Genomic DNA, 25,598 nt, shown 5'->3' on the forward strand with positions numbered 1-25,598 from the left:
TGGGGAAGATTGAGGTACATTCCACGGCTGGGTCCTTCGGGAAGAGTGCCGACCACAGTCACCACTGACTCCCGGCCTTCCTGGAACTTGTATATGTGAGGAGAAGAATTCAGATATACCCGCCCTCCAATGATGTAGTGGTTTCCGGTCCCATCACTCCCTGCGAAGGCTCTCTCTACCCCTTGAAGTAACTGTCCGACAACCTCAATAGTATCGAGGGATAGAGAGTACTTCAATACGTCCTTGGAGTAGGCACTTCCTCCTGTGTATCCTCCGATTATGTAGACTGTGTCTAAACCGTCGTAAGACATGGTCATGCCACTCCTTGGTGTCGGGAGCCGTGCGTTGGCCAGTTGCGCAGGGATGACTAGGCTGTGGGCTCTTAACGATAGGATCGTTAGTGAGACAGCGAGGAGCAGAAAATATGTCATTTTGTGACTAGGATAGTGGTTAGAATGAGAAGAAAATGATTTTTGTGCTTAGTTTAACCCAGGAGTGGCGACAGCTTTATCTCGATATATTACAACGATATCAATTGACGTCATAGTTGTTAATTTTATCACGAAATTTGACATGATGATGTCCCAATTAAAGTTGAAGCATTGGCTTAGAGTTGAGTCTGTTATCAAAGTTTGGGGTAAGGTATGTGACTTAACTAAGCCCTGTTGGTCTAGTGGTTTGGGGGTAAGACTGTCACCACGCAGTTCTACGTTCGAATCCTGGACCAGGGAAACTTAGTAATTCCTACTCGGCTCTTGTTTGTACGGGGTAGGTGCCTCTCAGCTAAAGAGGTCAGTTAGGGGACTCACTGCTCCTGAGCAAGGCTCCCTTTAGAGTCCCCCTCTCTAATAGGATGGGCACACTTAAAAATCAGTCGCTTGCGTACTGAAGTGTTGATATGCCGCTTTCGGGCACAGTCAATTTGTTTATTTTATTTACTAAAATCGAGTCATAAGGTTCGGGTAAGATAAATAAATTAGCTAAGAACTTGGTTTCTTGGATTTTTATTTATTTATTTCATTCGCTTTAGTTTAGCTGTTTAGTTTAGTTTAGCATATTTGCTGAAGTAGAAAAAGTCGGTTGCGATGTGAGATTTTTTATGGGACGGTGTAAGATTTGATGAGACAAGATGAGATTTTCCTGGGGTAATACAAAAGAAGGAAAGAGTGAGGGAATAGAATGAAGGGACTGAAAGAATTTTCTCAATTAGTTAGGGGAGTGAAGGAGAATTTCTCTAACTGTGAAAGGATTGAAGCTGAGTGAAGGAGAATTTCGTTGCACAGGTATGGTGGCAAGTTCAGCCAATAGGAGGTCCCAGTAAGTTAGTTGGTAAGTTTCAGCTAAATTAATGGGGGCTTAAATTTAAGCCTTATATATTTAATTAAAATTTTAGATAACCGACTCAACTCTAGCATGTGCACAGATTTAGTCGTTATATAACTAATTTGACTAATTAAATGTACATGTTCACAATAAACATGCCTGGCTGAATCTGTAGTATTGTTTTCCACCTGAGGTTATGCACACATCAGTTAAAACTGTTTGCTTATCTAGAGAAGTTATCAATTTGCGTAATTATTTCAATTGTCAAAAACCAATTGGCTCAATATATATTAGGCTCAGGGTGTTTCACAACAAAAGATTATATCATATTACATACGCAACGCTGGCGTCATTTGCATACAAAGTATCATCATCTATATTATAATTTACAAAAGTCCGTTCGAAATTTTCCGTGACATTCTAGCATTCTGATTGGCTGTTGGTATTTCGGATTGGCCAATCAGGGCGCAAGAAAAATTTCTTGATTCTTTACATGATTCTTCACATGATTCTTCACATGATTCTGCACATGATTCTTCACATGATTCTTCACATGATTATTCACATGATTCTTCACATGATTATTCACATGATTCTTCACATCATTATTCACATGATTATTCACATGATTCTTCACATGATTCTGCACATAATTCTTCACATGATTATTCACATGATTCTTCAGATGATTATTCACATGATTCTTCACATGATTCTTCACATCATTATTCACATGATTATTCACATGATTATTCACATGATTCTGCACATGATTCTTCACATCATTCTTCACATCATTCTTCACATGATTATTCACATGATTCTTCACATGATTATTCACATGATTCTTCACATGATTATTCACATGATTCTGCACATGATTCTTCACATGATTATTCACATGATAATTCACATAATTATGCACATGATTCTGAACATGATTCTTCACATCATTATTCACATGATTATTCACATCATTCATAGTATAACATAAGTTTCGAAGGTAAGAGTTAAATTTCAAATTCTTCCGAGAAATTGCACACGTACATTTATTAAGAAAATAGGGATATTCGAGAATGAAATGCGGAGGAACATTAAATATATATCATTCAATTATATATACTCATTACTGCATAGGCATAAGCTTAATGAACTTTAGTGACTTTGCACAAAAATCTTGTAACTTTCATAAGTTGTGTGTCATGCTAACGGACAATCAAACGCCGGCGCCGTAATAAAATGATCCGCAGATTTTAACCGACTCTATTCATTAGTATAAATAATTCATAACATTGATAAACCTCCAGTGCATGTCATGAACTTTGTAATAAATCTTAACATATTTATTTACTTGTAGTTACACAACTCAAAGCATCAAAAGATCAATCTTGCATAATCTTAATCTTGTTATTTATCCCAGTAATCTAAACACTACTTTAAAGAAATATAACAAAAGCAAAGCCAAACTTAATTAAGATATACCTATACCATTATACCTATGAATTTTAACCGCCCTACCGATTCTGCCCGGACATACCTCAAAAGTTGCGTAATTATTAGTAGATTAAGAATTTGCAATAATATTGGGGGCGCCGATAGGTAGTTTTCGCGCTAGAGACAAATATGTGCGAATTTAATGCAAATTTTGAAATATTTAGTTTTTTGACCAAAACTCATCAAATGTCGTTCAAATTGGGTTCTAAAATTATTTTGGACTTAGATTTGATAACTGGATAGTATTTGGTGGTTTATTTGGTAATCCGCGAATTTTGAGAAATTTGGCAAAATCTCCCTTTAGAATTCCACGATCGTAATATGGAAGATTTTATGGGATTTGAACGCATTTAAAGTTTGGCAACCGGAAAAATCGGTTTATATACATACATGAACGAATTCCAAGCTGAGATGAATTCGCACATTAATTAATATTAAGGTGACAGCCGAAAATAGGGAGGTTTGAATTATCCTGCCAATAGTTACAATTATGATAAACTTATGATAATACTCTACATTCGAAATTCGAATGGAATGAGCCTCATATTTCGATAGGTGTATGAATCTAGATATATACATGTTTGAAAATATTTTGAACGCATCTTGTATTTAAATGGATGTCTACTATCCGGACACCCAATACTTGTTCAGAAAACCACACTACCAATCACGATAAGCACCCTCCGCACAGGAAATATCATCACCCCATGGTAACCACCCCACCCAAAGATAAGTATCTTATTTACTACCATGATAAGGTCCCCTCTCTCCTGGATCGTCACACCGCATCACCTCCATCGCAGCATTTAATTTAACTTAAAAACGGTTGAATTATGCAAGACAGAAAAATAATTCAAGCATCTATATACATACATTCATAAATGGATATCAATATAAAATTTATTACCAAGTTTGTAATATGTGTGTTACCTAATACCAACATCATTCCTTAAACCTATTGTTGTATCATATTTCTCTCAGGTTTTTAGAAGCGTAGTTTAATAAACTTTCCTTAGCACAAACATAACTAGGGTCGAGAAAAAGGAGGACATTATCCTGCCCGCACCTCCAGTCGTTGTGGGTGGTTGGGTTGGTGGAACGGTCGTCGGTAGTTGCGTGGTTGGTTGACCAGTCGTATCCTCATCTTGGAACAGGAATGTTACCCAGTCAAGAACCGCAGTTCCACCATTATGCATCAAAAGAATGCCATATTTCTAGAAAAAATATGGTTTAAATTTGTCATCATGTCAAACCCCAGAAAAAATGGATTTAATCATTTTAAAAGTATGGGATGAAGACAACAAAGTGGGAACTAAATCTTCCTTATTAAATTCCAATCAACCATACATATTTACTATGGTCTATTTTTATAATTAGGCCCTGTTTTCTGTAAGATGTACTTATCTACAAAAAAGGGTCTAATTATAAAAAATAGACCATAAAACAGGAAGTATTCTCCTAAGTTTAGGACATACTCTTGATAAATTTTTCGTTCTAACCCTTTTCAAGAAATTTTGAAGTTTCTAAACATTTTAAATGTATGTGAATTATGCCTTGGAGTGACTCACATATTCCTGATGTCGTCTTAAGTTCACCACATAATCTACCCAGGCTCCTTCATTCGAAGACTTGGTGTCTATTATGATAAATGAAGTATTTTCGCCACTTCCAACCGGAATTCCGACCATGATTTGACCTTCATTTTTCACATAGCCGGTGATCCTGACGGACAGCGGGATGACGGCGGGATGCGTTCCATACTCAATTCGACACGCTTTTTCCTGACAAGGCGACCAATATCCGGGTTCAGATTCTTCTAGTGGATCAACAGGACATCCCAATGTTCGGAAATCGTCCACATAAGTACAGTCGTTGAACGGCCAGTGTTCCGGGGCGAGATAGTCCGTCGTGATGGAAATTGGCTCGATCGGGCCGTCACCAAGGTCGATAATGATCTTGTCCACAAGAACAAAGGAGGCGGCTCCGTCACCGAAAAGAGTGAAGTTTAGGACCTGATCAAATATTTAAGTTAAATTGATGTTTACCAAATATTTGAAAATTTTAAGTTTATTAAAACGCAAATGTAAATCAATTAAGGCGGAAATGTATCTAGAAGCTCTGTGTAATTCCTAGCGGCTAAGATCAGGAAAAACTAGTTAAAAAACAGATAAGTCAAATATACTGTGTTACAATTAATTATTGACAAGCTTTGTGCAAACATTTACACTCTAAATACGCCACCAAGTTCCGTGAAAAGATCTAAATGCTATTGTCCAATTTAATTGCTGTTTACACATGTGCAAAATATAATTATGATGCAAATTCACAATATTTGTCACACTTAACTCACTTACAATATATTTCTTTAAATTCTAACAGTTTAGAAACTTCTAAGCATTTCGTTTTTTGGGTATACCTATGGTCGATTTTTTTTAATTAGACCTTTTTTTGTGAATCGTTTTCTGATTTGATGATCTAAATTTCGAAGGGGTGTGGTCGTATTTTCAAAATGTTGATTTTTAAAGTTTTTTAAGCCCTTCAAAAACCGAACGAGCATTACAATTACATTTTTCAAGTTATTAACAGAAAATCATTTAAAAAAGGACTAATTTAAAAAAATCGACCATAATTTATCTCATAAAAACTTACTGCCACACCGGATCCGGGCAATTGTGGTAAATAAATCTCCTCCTCAGTCCACAACCCCTCTGGCGTATCAATATGTGAAATATCCTGCAAGGGCCCACCTGGAGTTTCACTTCCGGAAATTGACATCTTCGCCGGCCTTCCGGACAAGGCCATGTAAACCGAGAGAATAATTTTCTTAGGCTTTGGGAGCGATCCTCCGTAGTAGATTAGACTGCACGGGGTCTCGGCGGACGTCCAGAAACCAACCTTTTCCGGAAATATGTCGATTCTGGGTTGTCGAGGATTGCCGTACACCCAAAAATCTGAGTCATCTTGGTACGGACAGGTAACTTGCAGCAGTTGATTCGTGTCGGAGGCTTTGTCGAAAACTATCTGAACTCCGGAAACTATGGAAAATAAGGCGAAAATGGGGGAAACTTTGAACATTTTTAAACAAAATTTATCCACGATTTTAATTGTTCGAGTAGTGGCTGCAACTTGAATCGGGTGATCGATTAGTGTATTATAATTATTCTGATTTGTTGCGACAAGGGGACGATATCTTATCACTCTATGATAATATCGGTGGTTATGCACGACGTCAACGTCACAACGTCGGTGACTTTCATACAAATTATCGAATGATAAGCAGGACATGGAAGCACAATTACTTGCAACGTCACATTACTAATGTCATATCTGAACAATAAATCCAATCAGTTCAATAGGTACGGTTACAAATAATTCGATTTGGTCTACATGGTGCCACAATTGGGAAATATGAGATTTGTGAGAAATATTGTAACGCCATCTAGCGGAACTAGAATGAACATGCAATTTTCACAATAGTCCAATGGTCAACATACAAAGTACATATATCGGCCTGTAATATCTTCAAACTGAACAAAATTATTTATTAATTTCTCCACTTAATGACAGGTTGTACACCGTCACAGGCCCGTACCGACGATGGCCTGGGGTGGAGCGCTTGCTCCAGGCCGTACGGCCGGAACGGCCGTACAAGCCGGAGCCTAACACTAGATATAATTGACATAAAGTACAACTGGGACATATTTACTATAGGTTATGTAGTTAAAATGTAAAAGTGATCGTGGATATTCTCAAGAATGTTTAAAATATATATAGGAAAAGGTGAAAGTCTATATTACTCTGATATTTAGTTATGTTCATCTAAAATCTCAATGAGATAGAAGTTTCATGCGCCAACAGCACAATGATTTGCTTTTGCGTCTCATCTTTCCCAAACACGAGTCGTTAGAGAGTCTCCTTCTAATTGCTTGACACGGGCCCATAGGTTACGGGCGTTACATATAAATAATTTTACAAGAATTCATCCGCCTGTACAAACCATAGCTCGACTTGGTGTAATAATGAATTTCTCTTTTCCCAATCTTGCTTAAAATGCGTATGGCTTCTTCGAAACAATGTCGAATTAAAAAATTGTCCATAAAAACGACTTCCGGAAGTTGTTTGGAAAATATTTGTCTTGAAACAAACTTGCCTTTTATTAAAATATATATACCCCAGATCATTCTTAACCATTGAGATTTCTCGACTCTCCGTCCTCGAAGCAATTTTGACCTCACTACAGCGTCCTGAAAAACCCAAGGTTTTAATCAATAACTTATAACCCACGGGTTTTAATTGGTTCCAGGGTTGTATTGGGCTGTAAGTCTTAAATGTGGTCCTAAATTTTCCTAACTATTGCAAATACAATTCTCATGATGTGCAGTCTTCCTGTCCATTTGAGAATATGCTTTGATTCCAAAATTCATGTTTTGCATCAAGTGAAACTTGTTACGGAAAAAAACTCAATTTTCTGATTTTGGAGAATGCGGCAATCATTAGCCGAAATTCCTAGCTTGAGATAGATGAATTGAAGTTTTAGAGGATAGTCTTAATATAAAATACAGAAGTGTTAAAACCCATTCAGCATATAGTGGACTTCTTTAGTTTAGTACTTATGTATTAGAACCTTGGTTCACTAAACCATCATTGGCTACAGCCTATCACGCAGGAAAATGTGTATCAGGAAGTATGTACACGGTTTTGAGTTTTTAAAAATTGTGGAAAAGACGATAGGCCGGACGACGGGTTATGGCTCCAGGCCGTACAATTTCACGGTACGCCACTGCACCGTCATCAGCTTTGATAATAATTATAAAAAATCTCAACCCAAAATCTTATAACTAATGGAGATTATCGCTTTGAAAATTGTTCCAAAATTTCGTGACATTTTAACCACCTTGTATATTTAGAACCTGTGGTTTTAGTCTACCACTCTAAAATAATCCCTTTCTTTACACTGCTATCCATTTCCCGGTGAATCCCAGCATTTCCAGTAAATTCTATAGATATATTAGGCATGGATGCGGATCGCGGTCTTTTGGTGGTTATCTTTACCTCAATCTCTGTCCCACATTCCATGGCAACAACTATATTCGAACAGGCAAATGTCGTGAACCCACTAGAATCTGAAACTACTGGATTCGCAGAAATATTTTTCTTGTCCCGCTTCCGCTGTTGCCTTCTCATAAATTTAATTACTCTCAATTCACCCCTTTTCTTAGGCCGCTCATTCGTCCAAAAGATGACAATTGGTAAAATTAAGATGAAGATGAAGGCGACAAAAATTAAAACGTAGGTACGAGTAGCGTTTGATTTAAATTCGCTGAGAGGCTTGCGAACAATTCGGTAGTATGACATCGCTATTCCAAATGGAAGCCAGAACAGGATGAATGTTGCGGATGTGGCGTACACAAATCGCATGCTTTGAACGCGTTTGTACAATTTCCAAGTTTGATGGTCCTGAAAATTTATTTTATTTTTTAATACCCGTCTCATTAAATTCTTCATGTTTGACAATTATGTATTGAGAATCTATCAAAGCCATGGCAATATCGAGCCATGGAAAAATGAGCCATGGAATCGGCGGGCAAAGTAAAATTTCGAAAAACTGTTTATGATAGTCAAGTGATAAAAAGTGGTTACACAAATCCGTCATTGGTACTTAGGAGGGGAGGCCCTCTATATGCAATTAAGGACCATGGATGCCCCTTGGATATTTGATAGCTCTAGGTGAATGGTGGATAACCCTGGAATGGTTTGATGCCATGGCCCCATTTGCGCACGCCACACCCCTCGAAAGATGCAAAAAATGCGAAAAAGCGACTCTTTTCATGTGCTAAAACAGTAGCCAAAAATCCAATTTTGCTCTAAATTGGATAATTTTAGCATATTATTGGTCCTAGATAGTTGCTCTATCATATCCAATAGCAATCTCAACTTTTTTGAAATTTCGTAAATTTTCGAATGATACCTGAGCATGGGTATGCCTTGAAAAGATTTCAAAAAAGTTGAGATTGCTATTGAATATGGCAGGGCAACTATCTGGGATCAATAATATGCTAAAATTATCCAAATTAGAGCAAAATTGGATTTTTGGCGACTGTTTTAGCACATGCAAACAGGCGGTTTTTCGCATTTTTTGCATCTTTCAGGGGGTGTGGCGGGCGCAAATGGGGTCATGGCATCTAACCATTCTAGGGTTATCCACCATTCACCTAGATCTATCGAATATCCAAAGGTCATCCATGGTCCTTAATTGCATATAGAGGGCCTCCCCTCCTTAGTAAATAGGTTGACATGTCAAGGGGTCAAAAAATTAAAATAGCCTCAACTATCTATTATTTAAGGGAACTGGACACTCCTAATTTTGGAAGTCGGTAAAGAATAGAGTGGGCAAAGGTAAAATTTCCTACGCGTAATATGAGAACTTGGCGTATCAAGCAAAATTGAACAGGAAACTGCTATGGTTTTAAAAGATGCACCATAGGATTTTTAGCTACCTAGATAAATACTTACCTTAAATCGTCGCAGGTCCTTGGTTTTAGAACGAAGCTTAAACATTTCTACAAATAGAAGGCGACAATTACGTAAATTATTTGGGCTAATATACATTAATTGATACAAAAGTGTATTTTACCAAATATCATGTACATCGAAATGAAGACGTGGACCAGCAGACATTTGGATACTTCGTGAATAACTGTGGCAACTCGGCTATTAAATAACATATCCTATGAAAACATACAAATTTTTAATTTAAGTAAATTGTCTGTGGAGCACTCTTTCAAAATTTATTGGTTTTTATTTCACCCTTTGGCAAATCTTCCTCTCGGCATTGTACACATTGTTGAAGGCAGATGGAAGCGAGCAAACAAAAGGAATAGCCCAAACCAATCCGAGTAATTTTAGCAGAGAAAGCTTTCTCCGGGTTATCTTCAAAAGCCGAAGTCGCTCGTGGCTTATGCTCAAAATGGAAGAGGAGATCAAGTGAACTGAAAATACTGAAAGTAAATAATATAAGTAACGACACCAAGACATCATCAGACATGCCAATTTTAACAGATTCTGAAAGGGCAAACAAAATATGGTGTTCCGTTGGACGGATAAACAAAGGTTGCATTTATTGTAATTTATCATTTTTTTTATTTATTTTTTTATTGTCTCAAACGAACAACCAAATATGCCGTTTTACTTTAAACAATAAATGAGAGAAAGCAGGATACTCACTTCTCATAAAAAATACTGCCGGACAGAGGAAGTCTCCCTCAATGCTGCGATCCTTATCTGTCAGAAGAAACGTTCCCTGCACACACGTGAAGACGCAGACCAGAGACAAGTTTGCAATCAAGGTATTCAACCGCCTGTAAATAATTAAAAAAAAGTTTCAATTTTTTTACTAACTTATTTTAACATCCGAGCATTTTATTTAGATAATTTAAAAAAAGGTCCCTAGAAATTTTTACATGCAACACACAGGAGCTGGTTCAAGAAGGACATTACACTGAGAATTTTTTACGCTAGGTCTATTGGTCAAAAATATTTTTGACCAATTTAATAAAGCAACAAGTTTACATTTATGCGTTAAATTAGGGCGGACAAACTTAAAAATATAATATTATTATCTCTGCATAGGGTTTCTGATTTTATACTGTCAATAAATAAATAATTCAAATCATGAAAAATTTACAAAAAATTCTGATTGCATATGTTCTTTTCGAACCAGCTTGTACATGTTTTTTTTAATACCTGACTCTATGCCTGGAATGAGAGTTGTGCGACGTGTAGAAAATGATGAAAATGTTTATTGCCACACAAATCAAACAGAATATGATAACCAGGTATTCAAGAAAAGTCAAATTAATGTTCCCCTCAACCGCGGTTGAATTTGAAGTGGTTGAATTTAATTGCTCAAGTGTTGAATTACTATTGGCCATCGTTTAAAAAATGGGTGAATGCAGGAGAAAGTTTGGTCCGTATTTGATAGACTTTATAAAAAAGCTGCCAGTTTCCGATTCTCATGTTAAAGTGAGAGTGATGAGATTTGAGCCGTAGCGATTCCTCAAAATATTGCTAAAAAATGCATATTTACGTCATCCATATCTTGACATGCACCCTTAAAAATCATGTTATCTTTTTTAAAAGTAGATTTTATGCACTCTCAACTCTATGGAATTGTTAAGTTGATAAATAAAAACTAAAGTTTAGTGTAGATTTTGTTAGTCAAGTTGATTTAGAATTTTAGGGGTCTTCACTTCAAAAGCGTAACATTATTTTCTAAGAGTGTAGGAGAAATCTGATAGCGTTATGATGTTTTAGTTGAGAGATCAATTTGGCACAGAGTGGAAAGCTTTGTCACGATTTAATGGGACATCGAGCCGTGTGTGAAACTTGATACTCGATCGGGGAAAGGCTGACACACATGAAATGAATATGTACAAGTATGCGAAACGAGAAGGGTGAGCGAACGTTGATCTCTATATAATAGAAAGGTGTATCCAACTAAAAACGAAACTGCTTTCCCAAAAGCATGCAAATTGGAGGACTAAAATAACTTGATTTGTTTTTAATAACGGAACTTTCCACTTATCACGTTAATGATAAATTTGGATTTGTTATCCAATTTTTTTTTCATACTTGTGTAAATATTTAGCTTACAACACTGAACGTATAAATAGAAAACGATGATAGTTTTACAGTATCCAGTGTCACACAATTTAATTAGAGATATATGAAAATTCAATGGAGAATCTATTTAATTTGTTTTTTTTTAATAATAAGCAGTTACCGATGAATTTTAAATAGATATTCTAACAACGTACATAAATTAGTAATTCACCAAATGTGTTTTTGAAACAGCAAGATTACGTATTTGTAAATAGAGTATTAAAAACAAAGCTTCAAATGTTGCATGAAAGTGAAAGAGATGGGAAAGCAGGCTGAATGAAAAAGCACTGTTTGCACTTCTAAATATGTGCATTTTAAGCAGAGAGAAAGAGGTGGGAACCCAACAGCAATGCTTAAATTTAATGCTTATGCTACAATACAATACATATAATACTTGTGTGCATTTTGAAAAGACGAAGAAAAACACATGACCCTACTCACTTTGGAAACGTCCGTATGTTATAAAATAATTTTAGTTGCTGGGTGGTTTACATCTTAAATCTTCGCCATGGTAAATTTTGTATCCTATAATGCACTCTGTATGTTTGGGTAAGTAAGCACCTTTTAATAAGTAACTGTACCAGTCAGATTTTGCATATCGTTATGAGATGTTATGAACTAAAAATTTCAATGCTTTACATTATGTTATTAAAAAATTATCATATTCATATTTATTTATATATTTAGTTACAGCATATATTTTTAAGTTATCAGAATCAGGGTTGCTGATGTGGTCGAACTTTCCCTATTCCCTTATCGTCGGATGCCCGCTAACTTTTAAGGTTTAAAATTGAATGGAAGGGGGCAAGCACACATAACATGGACATCAAAATTTAAAAAAATATATATACATAAAACTTTTATCACGTATCAAAAATTTTTATTCGAAGTAGAAATGACTTATTTTTAAAAACAAACAAAAAAACACCTTGTCCTTAGTTAAATGGCATTACGTAATTTGTGATGGACCCCTTCCACTCACCAACAACTGTTTTACATACTGAGAAGTCTTATGGCTGGGTGCTCGAACCCAGTATGGGCCGGTTCGACCACATCAGCAAGCCTGATCAGAATACGCATCTAATAATCCTACATAAGTATTGTTTAACGCAATGACTACCCTCCTGTGAATAGATGTGACTGGAGGTTAATATTAATAAACCACTGTAATAACCGATTTCACCCTAAAACAGAAGTAACATTCGCACCAAGCTTTTCACACAGAAAATCGACATTACAAATGGTGTCAAGATATCCACGAAATTGCTGCCAAACCGGATTTTCATTGGACCAGAGGACTTGATCATCCGTCTCGTATGCCTCGAATCTTGTCTTACGTTCTGACTCTGCTTGATCACGTTGACCAGGGCCACCTTTATCTTTTTGACGATCCCCATCGACTTCTTGTTGATTAGACCGGCCGTCGTTCCCATACCAATGACGACCAACAATGACTCGGACGCGATAACTGGGAAGAATAAGTTGCCCAGATTTGTTAACATGTCGCTACCAATTCTTAGTGTCAGATAGATCCCCAAGATAGATACAGACACCGCGAACATCAGAATTGCCGGGAGCACGATCTGGCGGAAACACAGGTTGATCTGGCCAATGAGAATGGAGATTTGTTTGTACGCATTCAACGCCATTGTCAGATTTTCTTGGGTGTGTGCGGCTTTGAAGATCCTAAGTACGTATCAAATTGTAGGTGAAATATGCCCATAATATTTAAAATACTCTAAATTATCTACAAGTTTGAAAATTAATTCTAGGCTATATTTCCGCCCCCAGGTAGCAGCATTAAATACATGTTAACTTTCATTGATAGTGGAGTGAATAAAAATCATATTGGATATTATTGAATCCTATTCAAGGAAAATTAATAAAAAAAACTCTTCCATTTGAAATAAAAGACTGGGCCAGAATTTCAATGCTTTTCATTTCCTTTCATCATCTGCTTAATCCTTGGGTAACTATAAACGGATGCGATGAAGAAAATGAACTGAAGATGCATATAGGAATCAGATTGGCTGATATTGTTTGATGCAATTTTTGGAAGGCTACACTGCAAAAAGTCCGGTAGAGTCATATATAGACTACGCTGCAGTAATGATTTCGGTTAACATTTATGACGAGTTGGTAAATATTTAATATCGCGCGGTGTATAACTTCATTACCAAAAGCATACCGAGCAATATTGATTTCATTACCAAGCACGGTAGAGTCATATATAGGTATAGACTCCGGGCGGTAATGATTCAATATCAAACTTCTTGGAGTGTAGGTAGAGGTACTATGGGCATGCTACTTGAATCAAGATGCTTATCTTCAAACTACATACAAAATCAATGTTACCTTGCCAGGCAAGACAGATATCCCACCACAGATACCAACGTGGCGCAACATATCGGGCCAATCATGATGGCGAAGGCGACCGGAACCGCTGTCACCATGAAGGCTTGCACGACCAAGGAAACCAAGTAAACCGTCAAGTGCGGCCAGCTCGAGTCCATATTTACGTCGATGGATCCAAGATACGTCGGGATTTTTGATTCGTACAGCACAATTGCGTACTCAGTGACAGGTACGGTGAGGCATATCATTGTTCCCGCCCAGCCGCAAATTTTTACTCGGAATTTCCACTTTCGAAGCAGCTCGGGGGAACATTCTGTTGGAATGATGCATAGAAATTGAATTATTTAATGATTATAAAATAGCTGTTCTAAAATTAAAATTTCATTGCATTAAGATTTCTGAGTCGCGATATTCATTCATTTTGAAATTAAATCCCCACATCTGTACATCACTCTATTTTGTGGTCAAGGAAATAGTGCCATGGGCCCTTAACATTTTCAAAAGCCTATTCCCTAGTATTAGCTTATACACATTTGAGGTCATAAATTTACAATATTGATGAAATCTGAGATATTACCAAGAAATATGTTAGTGTATTTTACCTAGCACTTTCTACATAAATAACTCGATTATCAAGACACACATAACTGTTATCAACTAAAAGCCCTTTTTCTGATTGGGTCTTCAAATGTGTTTTTAATATATACAGCCCGCACATAATTTAACCCATCTCAAGAATTTTGTTACTTACTTAGTTGATCGAAATACCCCGGCTCAAAGGATATCATCAAGTTCATCAAATTTACCAATGCAGGAGAACCATTCATCACTGGTAGAGCAAGCGAGTGCCCCGAAGTCCAGCCGAGGACGAAGATGAAGACGAAAACCTTCTTGATCGAACTTAAGCCAGTTGTACCAATGAGTGTATGGATCCCGTTCAGCACCAGAGTGGCAACTATGCATGTTAGAATGACAACCTTAATCTTGTCGTTACCCCGAGATGTAAATCGATTTCCTTTGACATCATAATAAAATGGTCTCAATCCATAAAAATCTAAGAGTTGGAGGTTGAAAATAAGACTTGGGAGACCAGAGCGAAAAAACATGTTGAATAACAACTGACTGCCCGATGATTTCTGGCTCTGTGGTAGTTGACACGTCGACAAGTATTAAAATAAGTAAGTTACATACTTATAGATATGGGGAAAGACAAGTTATTCAATTAAAACAAGAGCGTGTGGATGAGTAAATAATTTCATAAGGATATTTATGCCGAAGCGTGTTTTATTCAATTGGACATCCGCCCTTTACGGGACCTTGGAGGTTTCAAGGTCTACAGCTCCAAGTTGGAGCTGTTGAAAGGTAAACAAACTCTTACATTAGCTCGTGCTGGATTATAATTCTGTTTACCCAACCTAAATTCACTTAACGCGAGCAAATGCTTCGATCCTAGATGTAATGATTTATTTTTGATTAATTGTCCACCTTCATTGAATAAATACTTATGTAGCCTGTTCTACCCGTTATATATTGTACAAATATTGTTGGCGAAGTTGACCGGATGTGTATTCATAGATATAAACTGACGTTGTCGTCATCTACGTCAATGTTCTAACCTAAAATTGTTAAACGATCCATATTTATTACGAGGATTTATCGCTTGAAATTTTTAATTATTGACTGCATTTTTTATCTAAACTGTATCAATGCGACTGTTGCCATCCTTTATTTCTTTCCCGCTTCGAATTTTTTCGTTCGTTTTGACATTCCAATGGGTTAGAAAACCCAATTTACCCCTGAAGATTGATTTGTTAACATGCTTTAGAAGGTTCTGTAAACAGTGTACTCTAGGGCAAAAAGGCATGCCTGCCTTAAACGTGCCGGAAATGCCTAATAGGCATCGCAAAAATTCATGCCTTTTTGCCGTAAATGCCGTAAATGCCTTTTCAAAAATGGGGCAAAATGATACAATACTTTCATGGTAAATATTTTAATTGATTTTAATTGATTAATTGATTTTAATTAACTGTTAATTAATTAAACAATAAATTAATTAAGTCTCATATTTATTTGTGATCAAAAAGAAAAATTGGTTATTCTTTACTGGTAATCATAACAATTGTGTCAACTCGTAAAAGCGAAGAACTTTCAGTTAAAACTTTATACATAATTTAAAATTTAGACAATTAAAGGTAAATGTTGTATACGTATGTATGTATAAGTAATTTAACTTGCGAAATTTAGTTATGTATAAAAATGCATATGTACATATTTGTGCATGTGCAGAATAATAGTTGACGAAGGTGATTGTATATCAACAAATCCTATATTTCCAAAAAAACCTACTAATTTTTGAATACAAATGACATAAATACAAAATAACTTAATTTTTTTAAATTCATTATCCCAAAATTTATCTAGATCAAAGTGTCTCACAATTTGATCATAGATTTTAACTTACGGCATTTACGGCACGTTTACGGCAAAAAGGCACGGTTTACGGCCATCCGGCATTGAAAAAGGCATTTACGGCAAAAAGGCATATTTTTCGGCATGCCTTTTTGCCAAATAGCGTACACTGTCTGTAAATGCTCTCTGTAAATGCAAGATGCTCTAAAAATTTCGAATTAAGAGTGTTGCGAAGAATACAAAATTCAATGCTGTTTTTGGCTGATGTGATAGGACTGGCGATTATTATTATTTTTAGTGCTTGTAATGATGATGACGGTGGCGGTGATGGAGACTTGGCGAACTACATCTGGCGCAGATAGACAATTCAGAGGAGGAGTAATTTTGACACTTTTAATAAGTTTTTTAAGTTTTAATTTGACACAGTCTTCAATTATTATTACATTCACGTAATATAGATTCACGAAATTTAGAAATGTTTCCTACTCAGAAACACAAATGAGAGTAGTCAAGCTCTTCAAAATAAATTATTATGGGAGACGGCCAGAGGGGCCGTCTCCAAAATGAACACTGCAAATAAAATTAGCACCATTTGTAGAGTCATATACGTTACGACTGTGGTAATGACAGTATACATATTGGTAATTTTTTCCGACAATTTGGTAAAAAATTAAATCGGATTTGGTGAAGATTACTACCAAATCCTTACCATATGCAGGGCGCGTTTTTACCAAATTTCAGAGTCATATACGTTACGAATTTGTAGGAAATTCTTTACCAAATTATTTGCAGTGAATACACCAATGACAAGTGTTACACAATTAATCAAGTTCACAATGTTCACATTATGAAAGTCGACAAGTTTGGAGAGGAAAATAACTTATTACAGACAGAGATAATTAATGACACCACTGTTTGCATCACCTGCCCAGTCTTACCTCTCCTAATCATTACGTATACGAGGGGAGGACCATAAGTAATCGGATACGCCGTGAAGGAACAATAAATTTGGGAGACTTACTTCATCACTTATTAATATGGTCCCCTGCAAGGTTAATACACGTGGTCCAGTTTTATTCGAAAGAACCTATCCTGGTTTTAAAAATTGTTTCGTGTTGCTGGTCAAAAAACCAAGAAAATCTCATAAATAGTCGAAAATCACTTTCCCCTGGAGGTTTTTTTAAAATGTCGACATTGGTAGTACTCAGTGGGGTTCTGGTCTAGACTACAAGGCAGGTGAAATAATTCTGTCATCTTGTTGCTTAAAATGGCACCCTGCTCAACTTTGGATATTTGAACGGGTGAAAATGAGGTAAATGACGTTTTAGTCCCTTTCGTTTCTCCACAATGGGTTGTCGCAAACTCTTCAAAATTTCTGCATAAGAGGCATCAGTTATCGTAGTTTTATGTAAGAGAATCTTTAAAATTAGAATTTCTTCCAAGTCCCAAAAATTTGTTGTCATTACCTTAAAAGCTGGTTTTTGAGCGATAAGCGTTTTTGGGGGAATACAGTCAGTATATGTCCACTGCATACTTTTCTGCTTACCCAAAGGGTCATAAAAATGAACCAAGGTTTTGTCCCCAACGAATAGCTAAGCATAGAGTATTTGCTTCTGTTTTGTAGGTCTAAATAATTATGACAAAAATGCGCTTGAATTTTTTTTGCTCAATGCTCAAATTCTTTTGCACCAATCTTGCACTGACTAAGTTCAGGGTAAGATAATCATGTAGAACTCTTATGGCACGTGTTTTACAAATACTGAATTCCCGAGCTATTTGCCAATCATTTAGTAGACTGTCGGTGATGACCAGGTCATTCTAGACATTTAATCGTAGATCGTCAATCACGAAAATAGGTGGACCTTGTTTTTCATCGGATTAAAGTGATTTTCTGCCAATGCGAAGTTTCTTAGCCCATTCATGAAGTATTTACAATGAAGAGGTTGAATCTGGGAAAAATTTAAGGGTGCATTGATGAATATCCGCTGGGGGGTCCCTTGAAACGTTAAAGTCCGCATCACAGGAAAATACTCAATTTTAGTGATTTCAGTTTTTTCATTGTTTTCCGTTACATCCAACCACTTCCTCGACCCGGCAATGGTCGTATGCTAATCAAACTTTCAGCATAAGATGCATAAAAGTTTCTCTTTCGAACAACCCAAAAAGGTGGGGCAAAAAGAGACTCCTTCAAGGCGTATCCGATTACTTATGGTCCGCCCTCCGTATATTTATGCGACACAAAGAGTTCATATATTATGCTAAAGGGTGTTCGGGTCAGAAGTGAGACACTTTTGTCTAAAAATTAAAAAATTGAAGGCAGTAGCTTGACGAAATTTTTATTAGCATTTATGTAACCAAAAACCGATGCGCAAAGTGTCTCAGTTATGAACCAAACACCCTTTACATGACATTTTAGCATGCTTTTGTAACTCAACTATAGGCAATATTTTGAAATACTTTCTAAATTTATTGATCTAGAGTAACCTGGTGTATTCGCATAACTTAAAGTAGTTGACAATCAAAAATTAATTAACACCTGACTACAAAGGAGTCAGCTGAAGTTGAAAGTTTGGCTTTATATTTCGAAGCTAGGCATCTTGTGAAATGCATTGATTGCCACTTATGCCTAACATTGTAACCTAACTAGGTAATCATGAAACCTATAATTTACCATATAAATTAAATTTCTTAACTTTGTGAAGGTTCCATGACAGATATTTTTCAGTTTCAGAAAAGAAGTGCAAATCATAGCACTCAATTGATAAAATTGAAGTTTTAAGTTAACAGCATAGATGAAATCCTATGATCTAGGCTAAACTTGTGCACGACGATTTCTTGAAAGAAACTCAGAACTGCAAACCCACCAAAAAGGAAGTATACTTGAAATCCAACCACTAGATTTTCTAATCCTAAATTGTCTTTAGGTATCAGGACAGTTTGATTTCTAACATCACGATCGTTGGCAAATTTATAAAAATCTATGTATAGTTGGTAAATTCCGTTGGAACTTAGCCCTTGTAAAGTACGGTACAATCCCTCCGACGCAAAATATTTAAAACCCCAAAAAATAGTAAGTTTGAACAGTTGGTCCTTCAAAACGTTACAAGTAACGTTAAAATAGTGCGTTTTTAGACACTGTAATGCTGGGGGCACAGCTTCACTACCCAGTATATAACTGATCTGGCCCGCTAAGATAGCTAAATAAGCGCAATGAACTGCGCTCACCGGGAGTTCTGAGAATGGTAAAGAATCTCACTCAATTTATAAGAACATAAAATTAATCTACTTGGCTTACCTCGGTTCCAAATGTAGGCATTAGCAGCATCAAGACCTGTAAATTCCTTTCGAATCGATAACTGATAACGAGTCCAATTTTTGAATGCGTTTGACCCTGAGTACAGTTTATAGCCGAACTTAGTCAAGAGCTCATGGAGATTTGTAATCACATATTTCTCAGGAGGTGCGATTATGTCGGTGGTAATAATGGCCTTATACGAAGAACTAATGGCAACCATGGTCAGGATACAGAGCACTCGAAAGGCTGTGAGGGATCTCCTACCATAGTATAAGCGAAATTGAGATGCATTTTTAGTTTGTAGATACCAGTGCTCCGTTCGAAACGAAATCAATATGAAATCAGGCAAATTCGTTACGAACGTAGTGCGATTTCGATTCAACTTGGAAACCAAATTGAACGTTCGATAATGAAACAAAATACCAAAGACTTTTGTTTCCTTTCGATTTGTTTAGAATTTCGACGAAACAATATATTTCGAAAACCATTAATGCTTGTGTTTCAAGCGGCAACACATATAATTTATCGGCCGTCTCAAGGCAAATATTACATACACATACATATGAATACATCTATGTATGAACGACCCCAATAAAGACAGCATCAGCTGCTAGTGACAATCGGCATGCAAACATCACTTGTGAATAATCGTAATAGTAAACTTCATGTATTCACTATCACAGCAGGGATTCTCCAAATCTTTCGTTTCGTTTCGTCGACAAAATAATTGAATTTCGTTTCATCGAAGCGAAATAACTTTGGTCGATTCAAAAGTATCTCAATTCGAAACGAAAATTTTTCGTTCAGGATTTCGACCTAGTCGAAATCAAACTCGAGCACCGATAAATTCGCTTAAAGCTAGTTAGACTAGACTATGCAATACAAGATTTGTGTGATACCCAATTGTCGGCTGCTACTTTTTTGTATCTTACCTGGTTAGTACTGATACCCTGATGAATGTGACGGCAATATCTGAGTAGCCACCTAGCTTAGTGAATCCTAGGAACAACGAGACGGACATGAGTCCCACCCAGGCCCAGGTGTCAATAATTGTAAAAAACCTCGAAATCTTTAATGATAGCAAGATTAAATTTTTCTGACAATACAGAATATTATAGTGAATAGTTTCTTCGACGTGTATTCTAAGTCCGGATGTAAACTTCCACATGGTTCCACCAATTTGACTCTCTGAGCGATGGTTACTAAACAAAGCATATTCAACAGCGTATTATTACACAGGAATGATAAATAAGCAAAAGAATAATTATGATAATCCGAGATGAATGAAATATAAACATGAGCGGGGGTATTTTCTCACTACATCTATCCCAGGTCTCGTTCATAACTGGTTATGTAAGGAATTATTCACTCATTTATAATTCATTTAACTGGGATTAGCTAATCAAATAGGGACGTTATTTTTGCGCGAAAATATCGGGCCACTAGTTATTTCAGCCTCAGCCTTATATATTTCAGCCTGTATCCCCAGCCTCATTCATAACTGGTATTCCCAAGTCTTCTTTCCCCCCGTCTCATTCATTAGTAAGGAATTACTCATTTATTTATATATTATATATTATTAAGATTCAGCAAACTCGGGTTAGCTGAACAACATAAAGATCAAATCAAAATGAGTAAATTTTAAGTTAGATGCCAATCACCCAATTATTGGCTATGAGGATTTGAAACGGAGAAAAAGAATTACATCGATGTATAAGTTTGGCCACTACTCATGTGTTTCACATCTTAATTGTGGCATATTAGGGTAGCTTTTAAAATTTAACATATATGTATAGACATCCTAGTCGACAAATTGAATTCTTGACGTCTAGCCTGATTTATGGAGGCAACGGTTCTACATAAGCCGCCATAATTAAAATTTTTGAGCTTTCTTGGTAACCTACGGGAACGGAACCTTATGTCGAAATTCCAATCAGGTCAAACTTGGTTGAGCATACATATGTATGAGCGAAAGAATGAATAAACGCACAGTGTAAAATCATAAAGAGCAACGCTTCCCTCGCTCTTAGTTAATAATATTAATCATTTTTTGACAAGGCAGTTCAAAAGCAGATTTATAAAATAATATTTTTTGTACCTCTTGACAGAATATGTGAAATTTAGTCTCCTCATTACTACTTGCATGTGCCCAAATGCTATGAAGCACAAATCTCCGTTACCCAAAAAGAAGCGATGATTTTCGCAATCAAGGTTTGTCAACTGATGCACCCAATAGGGGGCTAAAGGCCCAAATCTAAACATATGTTGGTTGTAGTCAAATCGTAGCCTAGATTTTATCAAGGAGTCTGCGGTTGGAAACTTTTCTGGGGGTCGTCCAGTACTGCAGTGGATTGCAAATGGTTTCCACACATCTGGATCAAAATCAGTTATCGGATAGAGCAATTTCGTCAAAATCAAATTTTGTTCAAGATTTGCTATTATTAAATAGATTGGAACAGAGAAATGCAAGAAATTCATGTACTGCTGTGCTTTCCACCTAGTAAAACCCTGGATGGAAAACACCATGTATACCACGGTATTTTGCAGGTGTCCCCAAGGGGTAATGTTCTCATTAGTGACATGACCACTATGCGAAAATATTACGATTTCAATGCAGGATATTTTCCAAAGGTGCAGACTTACAGAGCCTCTATAATGCAGATGTTTAACAACAAGTCCCTTGTCATGGGCGAATGATAAGTGGAGCTCGTAGTGATGAATTAGCTGAAGGATGCTAGAATTTGATACATATGTTTCGTGTGTAAATGCGGTAATTAGTAGACAGTTGGGATTGTAATTAAAATTCATTAACGCTACAGCAACCTGGACAATGGAAAATATAAGATATGATTTGACGAATACGAGTCGGATGGCCATAATTGGAGTCTGATGTTAAAGTTTTTGTGCTCTCCGAGATCTCCTCACCTGGTCATCTGAGATAAAGGGCGTGAGCGCACATACTACGTGGATTAACAGTAAGCACTTGGGTATACTTTGCAGAAAAGTTATGACTAATAAGAACACGTCAGCCTTCAGAAGCTACATATGTACATAACTGAATATATGAGTGCTAGGGATAAAAATACCCGTTGATTGCGTGTGTGACATTTCCAGTATTTCGAGCAGTTTACTGCAGTTGACTAAAAAAGTCAATTCAAAAATTATTTAAAGCACAAAGTTGTTTGCTATTTATAGCATCCAAAATGGCCAAGCCTCAAGAGGGAAACCTCTGTACATGCTACATCCAGATCTACTATAAAACTTAAATTTCGTGGTTTTCGTGGTGCAAAATTTTTAGGTAATTTAATGCAGGGCACACTTCTACCAGCAATATCTGGAACAAAGGATGCCACTAATAGAACAAATTGTATTGTTGCAACGATCCCTAAATTCAAAATCTGGTCTAACCATGTACTTGATATTTGTAAACTTTACAAAAGTTGCGTCTTGTTGGGTAGAACAGTTGTCAAGGACCAATAATGTGTAAAACTCAAGTGAGTGGTAAACTAAAGTTAGTCTTTTATTGATCCTAAACTATTTAGAATTATCTTACATACCAATATAATGTTTAGTTCATAGCTGAACATCTACGAAGGCACAGGATATCGCGACTTCTACACTTTAGTATTTGTTGGTTACATAAATATATGTATTGGAGAATATAAATAAACAAGGTCCCCAAAACGGGAAATCTTAGTGACGATTAGGGAATAAATTCATTTTCTTACACATTTGCATTACCACTCCGCGAACGAAATGCCTCTTACATCCACCCCCATTTGCGCCAGAACCAATACTTTATTCGCACTATACTTTTCATAATCTCAAATTGATATTTCCAATCATCATTTGCTATAGGTTCAAATATGTTACGTGGTGCCACCGAAGCGAGTATCACAAGAATAAATAGTTAGCGGAGTGGTGATGCAAATGTGTAAGAAAATGGATTGATTCCCTAATCGTCGCTACGATTTTCCGTTTTAGGGACCTTGTTTATTTTATACTTTTAATTGAGTTATTTATAAATCATAACACTTCCTAAAATTGCATAATATGCAATTTTTACTCTTTTTATTGATGTTTTTTTGCATTTTTTTTTGCATTTCACTTGTATTTGATTAGGGATTTTCGTACTTGTTGCCAATGGCAGTAAAATCAAGCCACTGAATAATTTCCAGTAATTTTTTTGGATTTCAAACTTGAATATCTTTGTCAATTTTTAACCGATCATGGTCATCTTTATATCAAAATTTGCAGAAAAAATTGATCTACAATATTTTCAATAAGAGAGACTTCCAACATTACTCAGTAATTAACAATAAATTAAAATGTGTTTCCAGGACACATTTTGGGCACATTTTCTCTTATAACACGCGTAAAAATCAAGGATTCGCTTAGGATGATCAGATCTTGGTTCTACCTAGTATAACAATGATCTGGGTCCGAATTTCATCAAAATCGGTTAACATTTTCTTTTCAAACTTCTCAAATGTCACTTTTTTGGGGTGAGGTAAATGCATGCTTAGTAATTTTTTGTTGCCTGGTATTTGCGTCACTAAGAATAAATGATGATTGCGTGTTTGACATTTACATAACCATCTTTTTTGTTATATCAACATAATAATATTTTATTTCGTACATTTTATGTTCATTATGGACGTATTCAGTATGGACGATATTCAGTGTTATATGGTACAATCCTCAAGCTTAGTTTACCGTAATAAGGAATGTAACCAAGGCGACAATTCGTCAAAGTAAACATATCATTGTGTCTGCCTCTTCAAAATATGCTAAATTTGACGTATAGGAAGTGCTTTCAACGTGTACACAAAAATTAAAGTTTATGACCTTTCAGTGAGCTATGAGTGACCTCGAAGTTCACGAAACTTCGAGGTCAAAATGCAGGTACCCACTGAATTTTAATTTAAAATTCTGTTAAAATTAATTAATATACTTCGACCTATAAATGACATTTGTTGACCTTTTCACCCTGAAAATTTTCCTATCCCGTAAAGTCAGGAATTAGCGTTAAAAATCTAAATTTCAATTTCAACTATAGTTGAAAAAATAACTTTCAACCTACCTGTTTAAAAAATGGACGTGAACAATTTATTATATTAAATTGGCATTGTCGAATCTAGTAAGATTATTGCCAGCAAGATTATAATTATAAGTGTATGTATATATAATGGTGCTTGCCCAATTTGCGCAATTTGGTACCATCATTCTATCTTATCAATGAGCTCGGAAACATATGGAAATTATTGGTTTAATGTGTGTCATATGATTGTAGGTAATATTAAAAATTATAAAATTTTTGTCTTCGCGTCTAGTTTAAAAGTTATTCAGTAATTAGTAATTTTCCCCTGTTAAATTTCTGAAAATCGGTAAAAATTATCATCGGAAACTTAATTTGAAATTGATATATTTGATAGATAATAATGTCGTAGCTATTATAAAAATATAAAAACTTTGTATTCGCGAACAGTTTTCGAAATATGAAGTAATTTGTTGAATTAAAATAGTATAGATAAAGTAAGTGTCAATTTGCCCCAAACTTTGAGGAGCGAGTTATGAGAGGTTGGGTAAGAAAGAGAGGAGACGGCATGGTCGCTCTCCCCGGTGGGAAGGGAGAGAAGACGGACACGAATTGAGAGTGCTCCAGTAATTGTTTAAATAGTTGGGAATTATTTGGTGGGAATTGATTTTGTGAATTGTTTGAGAAGTGTGATTGCCTGTCAATAAATTGTGTTAAAGAGAAAGTCCTGATTTTGTAGTAAAAGAGGTTTATATTTAAAGTTTGTAATTGACCCGAGCATTGTTAGTGAGAAGAAGTAGTGATCATCCCCTTCATCATCTCGAACTGTATCACGGCACAGTCAACATACGGCGACTTCTTGTGATCGGGTAGATTGCTTGGATAGTTTCCAGTGGGTGAGGTTCCGCGATCCCACAGGCATATGTATATAAAACAATTAAATTTATATTTTTAGCATTCCGGAAACCAGTTTGTTATTTCATGATGCGCAATAATGTTTGTACTTATGTTTGTAAACCTTTA

The 25,598-nt window shown here is 36.1% G+C and overlaps 1 protein-coding gene across 1 annotated transcript; it reads right to left on the reverse strand.

Moving 5' to 3' along the window:
* Positions 1-3,691: 3,691 nt before the first annotated feature.
* On the reverse strand, positions 3,692-5,947 carry LOC110859017. Its single transcript, XM_035858998.1, has 3 exons — positions 5,467-5,947; positions 4,386-4,829; positions 3,692-4,031 (listed from the first exon to the last, which is right to left on the reverse strand). The coding sequence occupies exons 1-3, from the start codon at positions 5,890-5,892 to the stop codon at positions 3,816-3,818; spliced, it is 1,086 nt and encodes a 361-aa protein (XP_035714891.1). The 5' UTR covers positions 5,893-5,947; the 3' UTR covers positions 3,692-3,815.
* Between the last annotated feature and the right edge of the window lie 19,651 nt (positions 5,948-25,598).

Source organism: Folsomia candida, unplaced genomic scaffold (genome assembly GCF_002217175.1).
Source record: "Folsomia candida strain VU population unplaced genomic scaffold, ASM221717v1 Fcan01_Sc023, whole genome shotgun sequence".
Classification (NCBI taxonomy): Eukaryota; Metazoa; Arthropoda; class Collembola; order Entomobryomorpha; family Isotomidae; genus Folsomia; species Folsomia candida.

What these genes read in the sequence shown, in the direction of transcription:
- LOC110859017 (XM_035858998.1), bottom strand. Translation starts at nt 5,892, where the DNA reads ATGTTCAAAGTTTCCCCCATTTTCGCCTTATTTTCCATAGTTTCCGGA. An exon ending in TGCCCGGATCCGGTGTGGCA is followed by an intron (nt 4,830 to 5,466) that starts GTAAGTTTTTAT and finishes ATATTTGATCAG; the next exon opens with GTCCTAAACTTCACTCTTTT. An exon ending in TAAGACGACATCAGGAATAT is followed by an intron (nt 4,032 to 4,385) that starts GTGAGTCACTCC and finishes TATTTTTTCTAG; the next exon opens with AAATATGGCATTCTTTTGAT.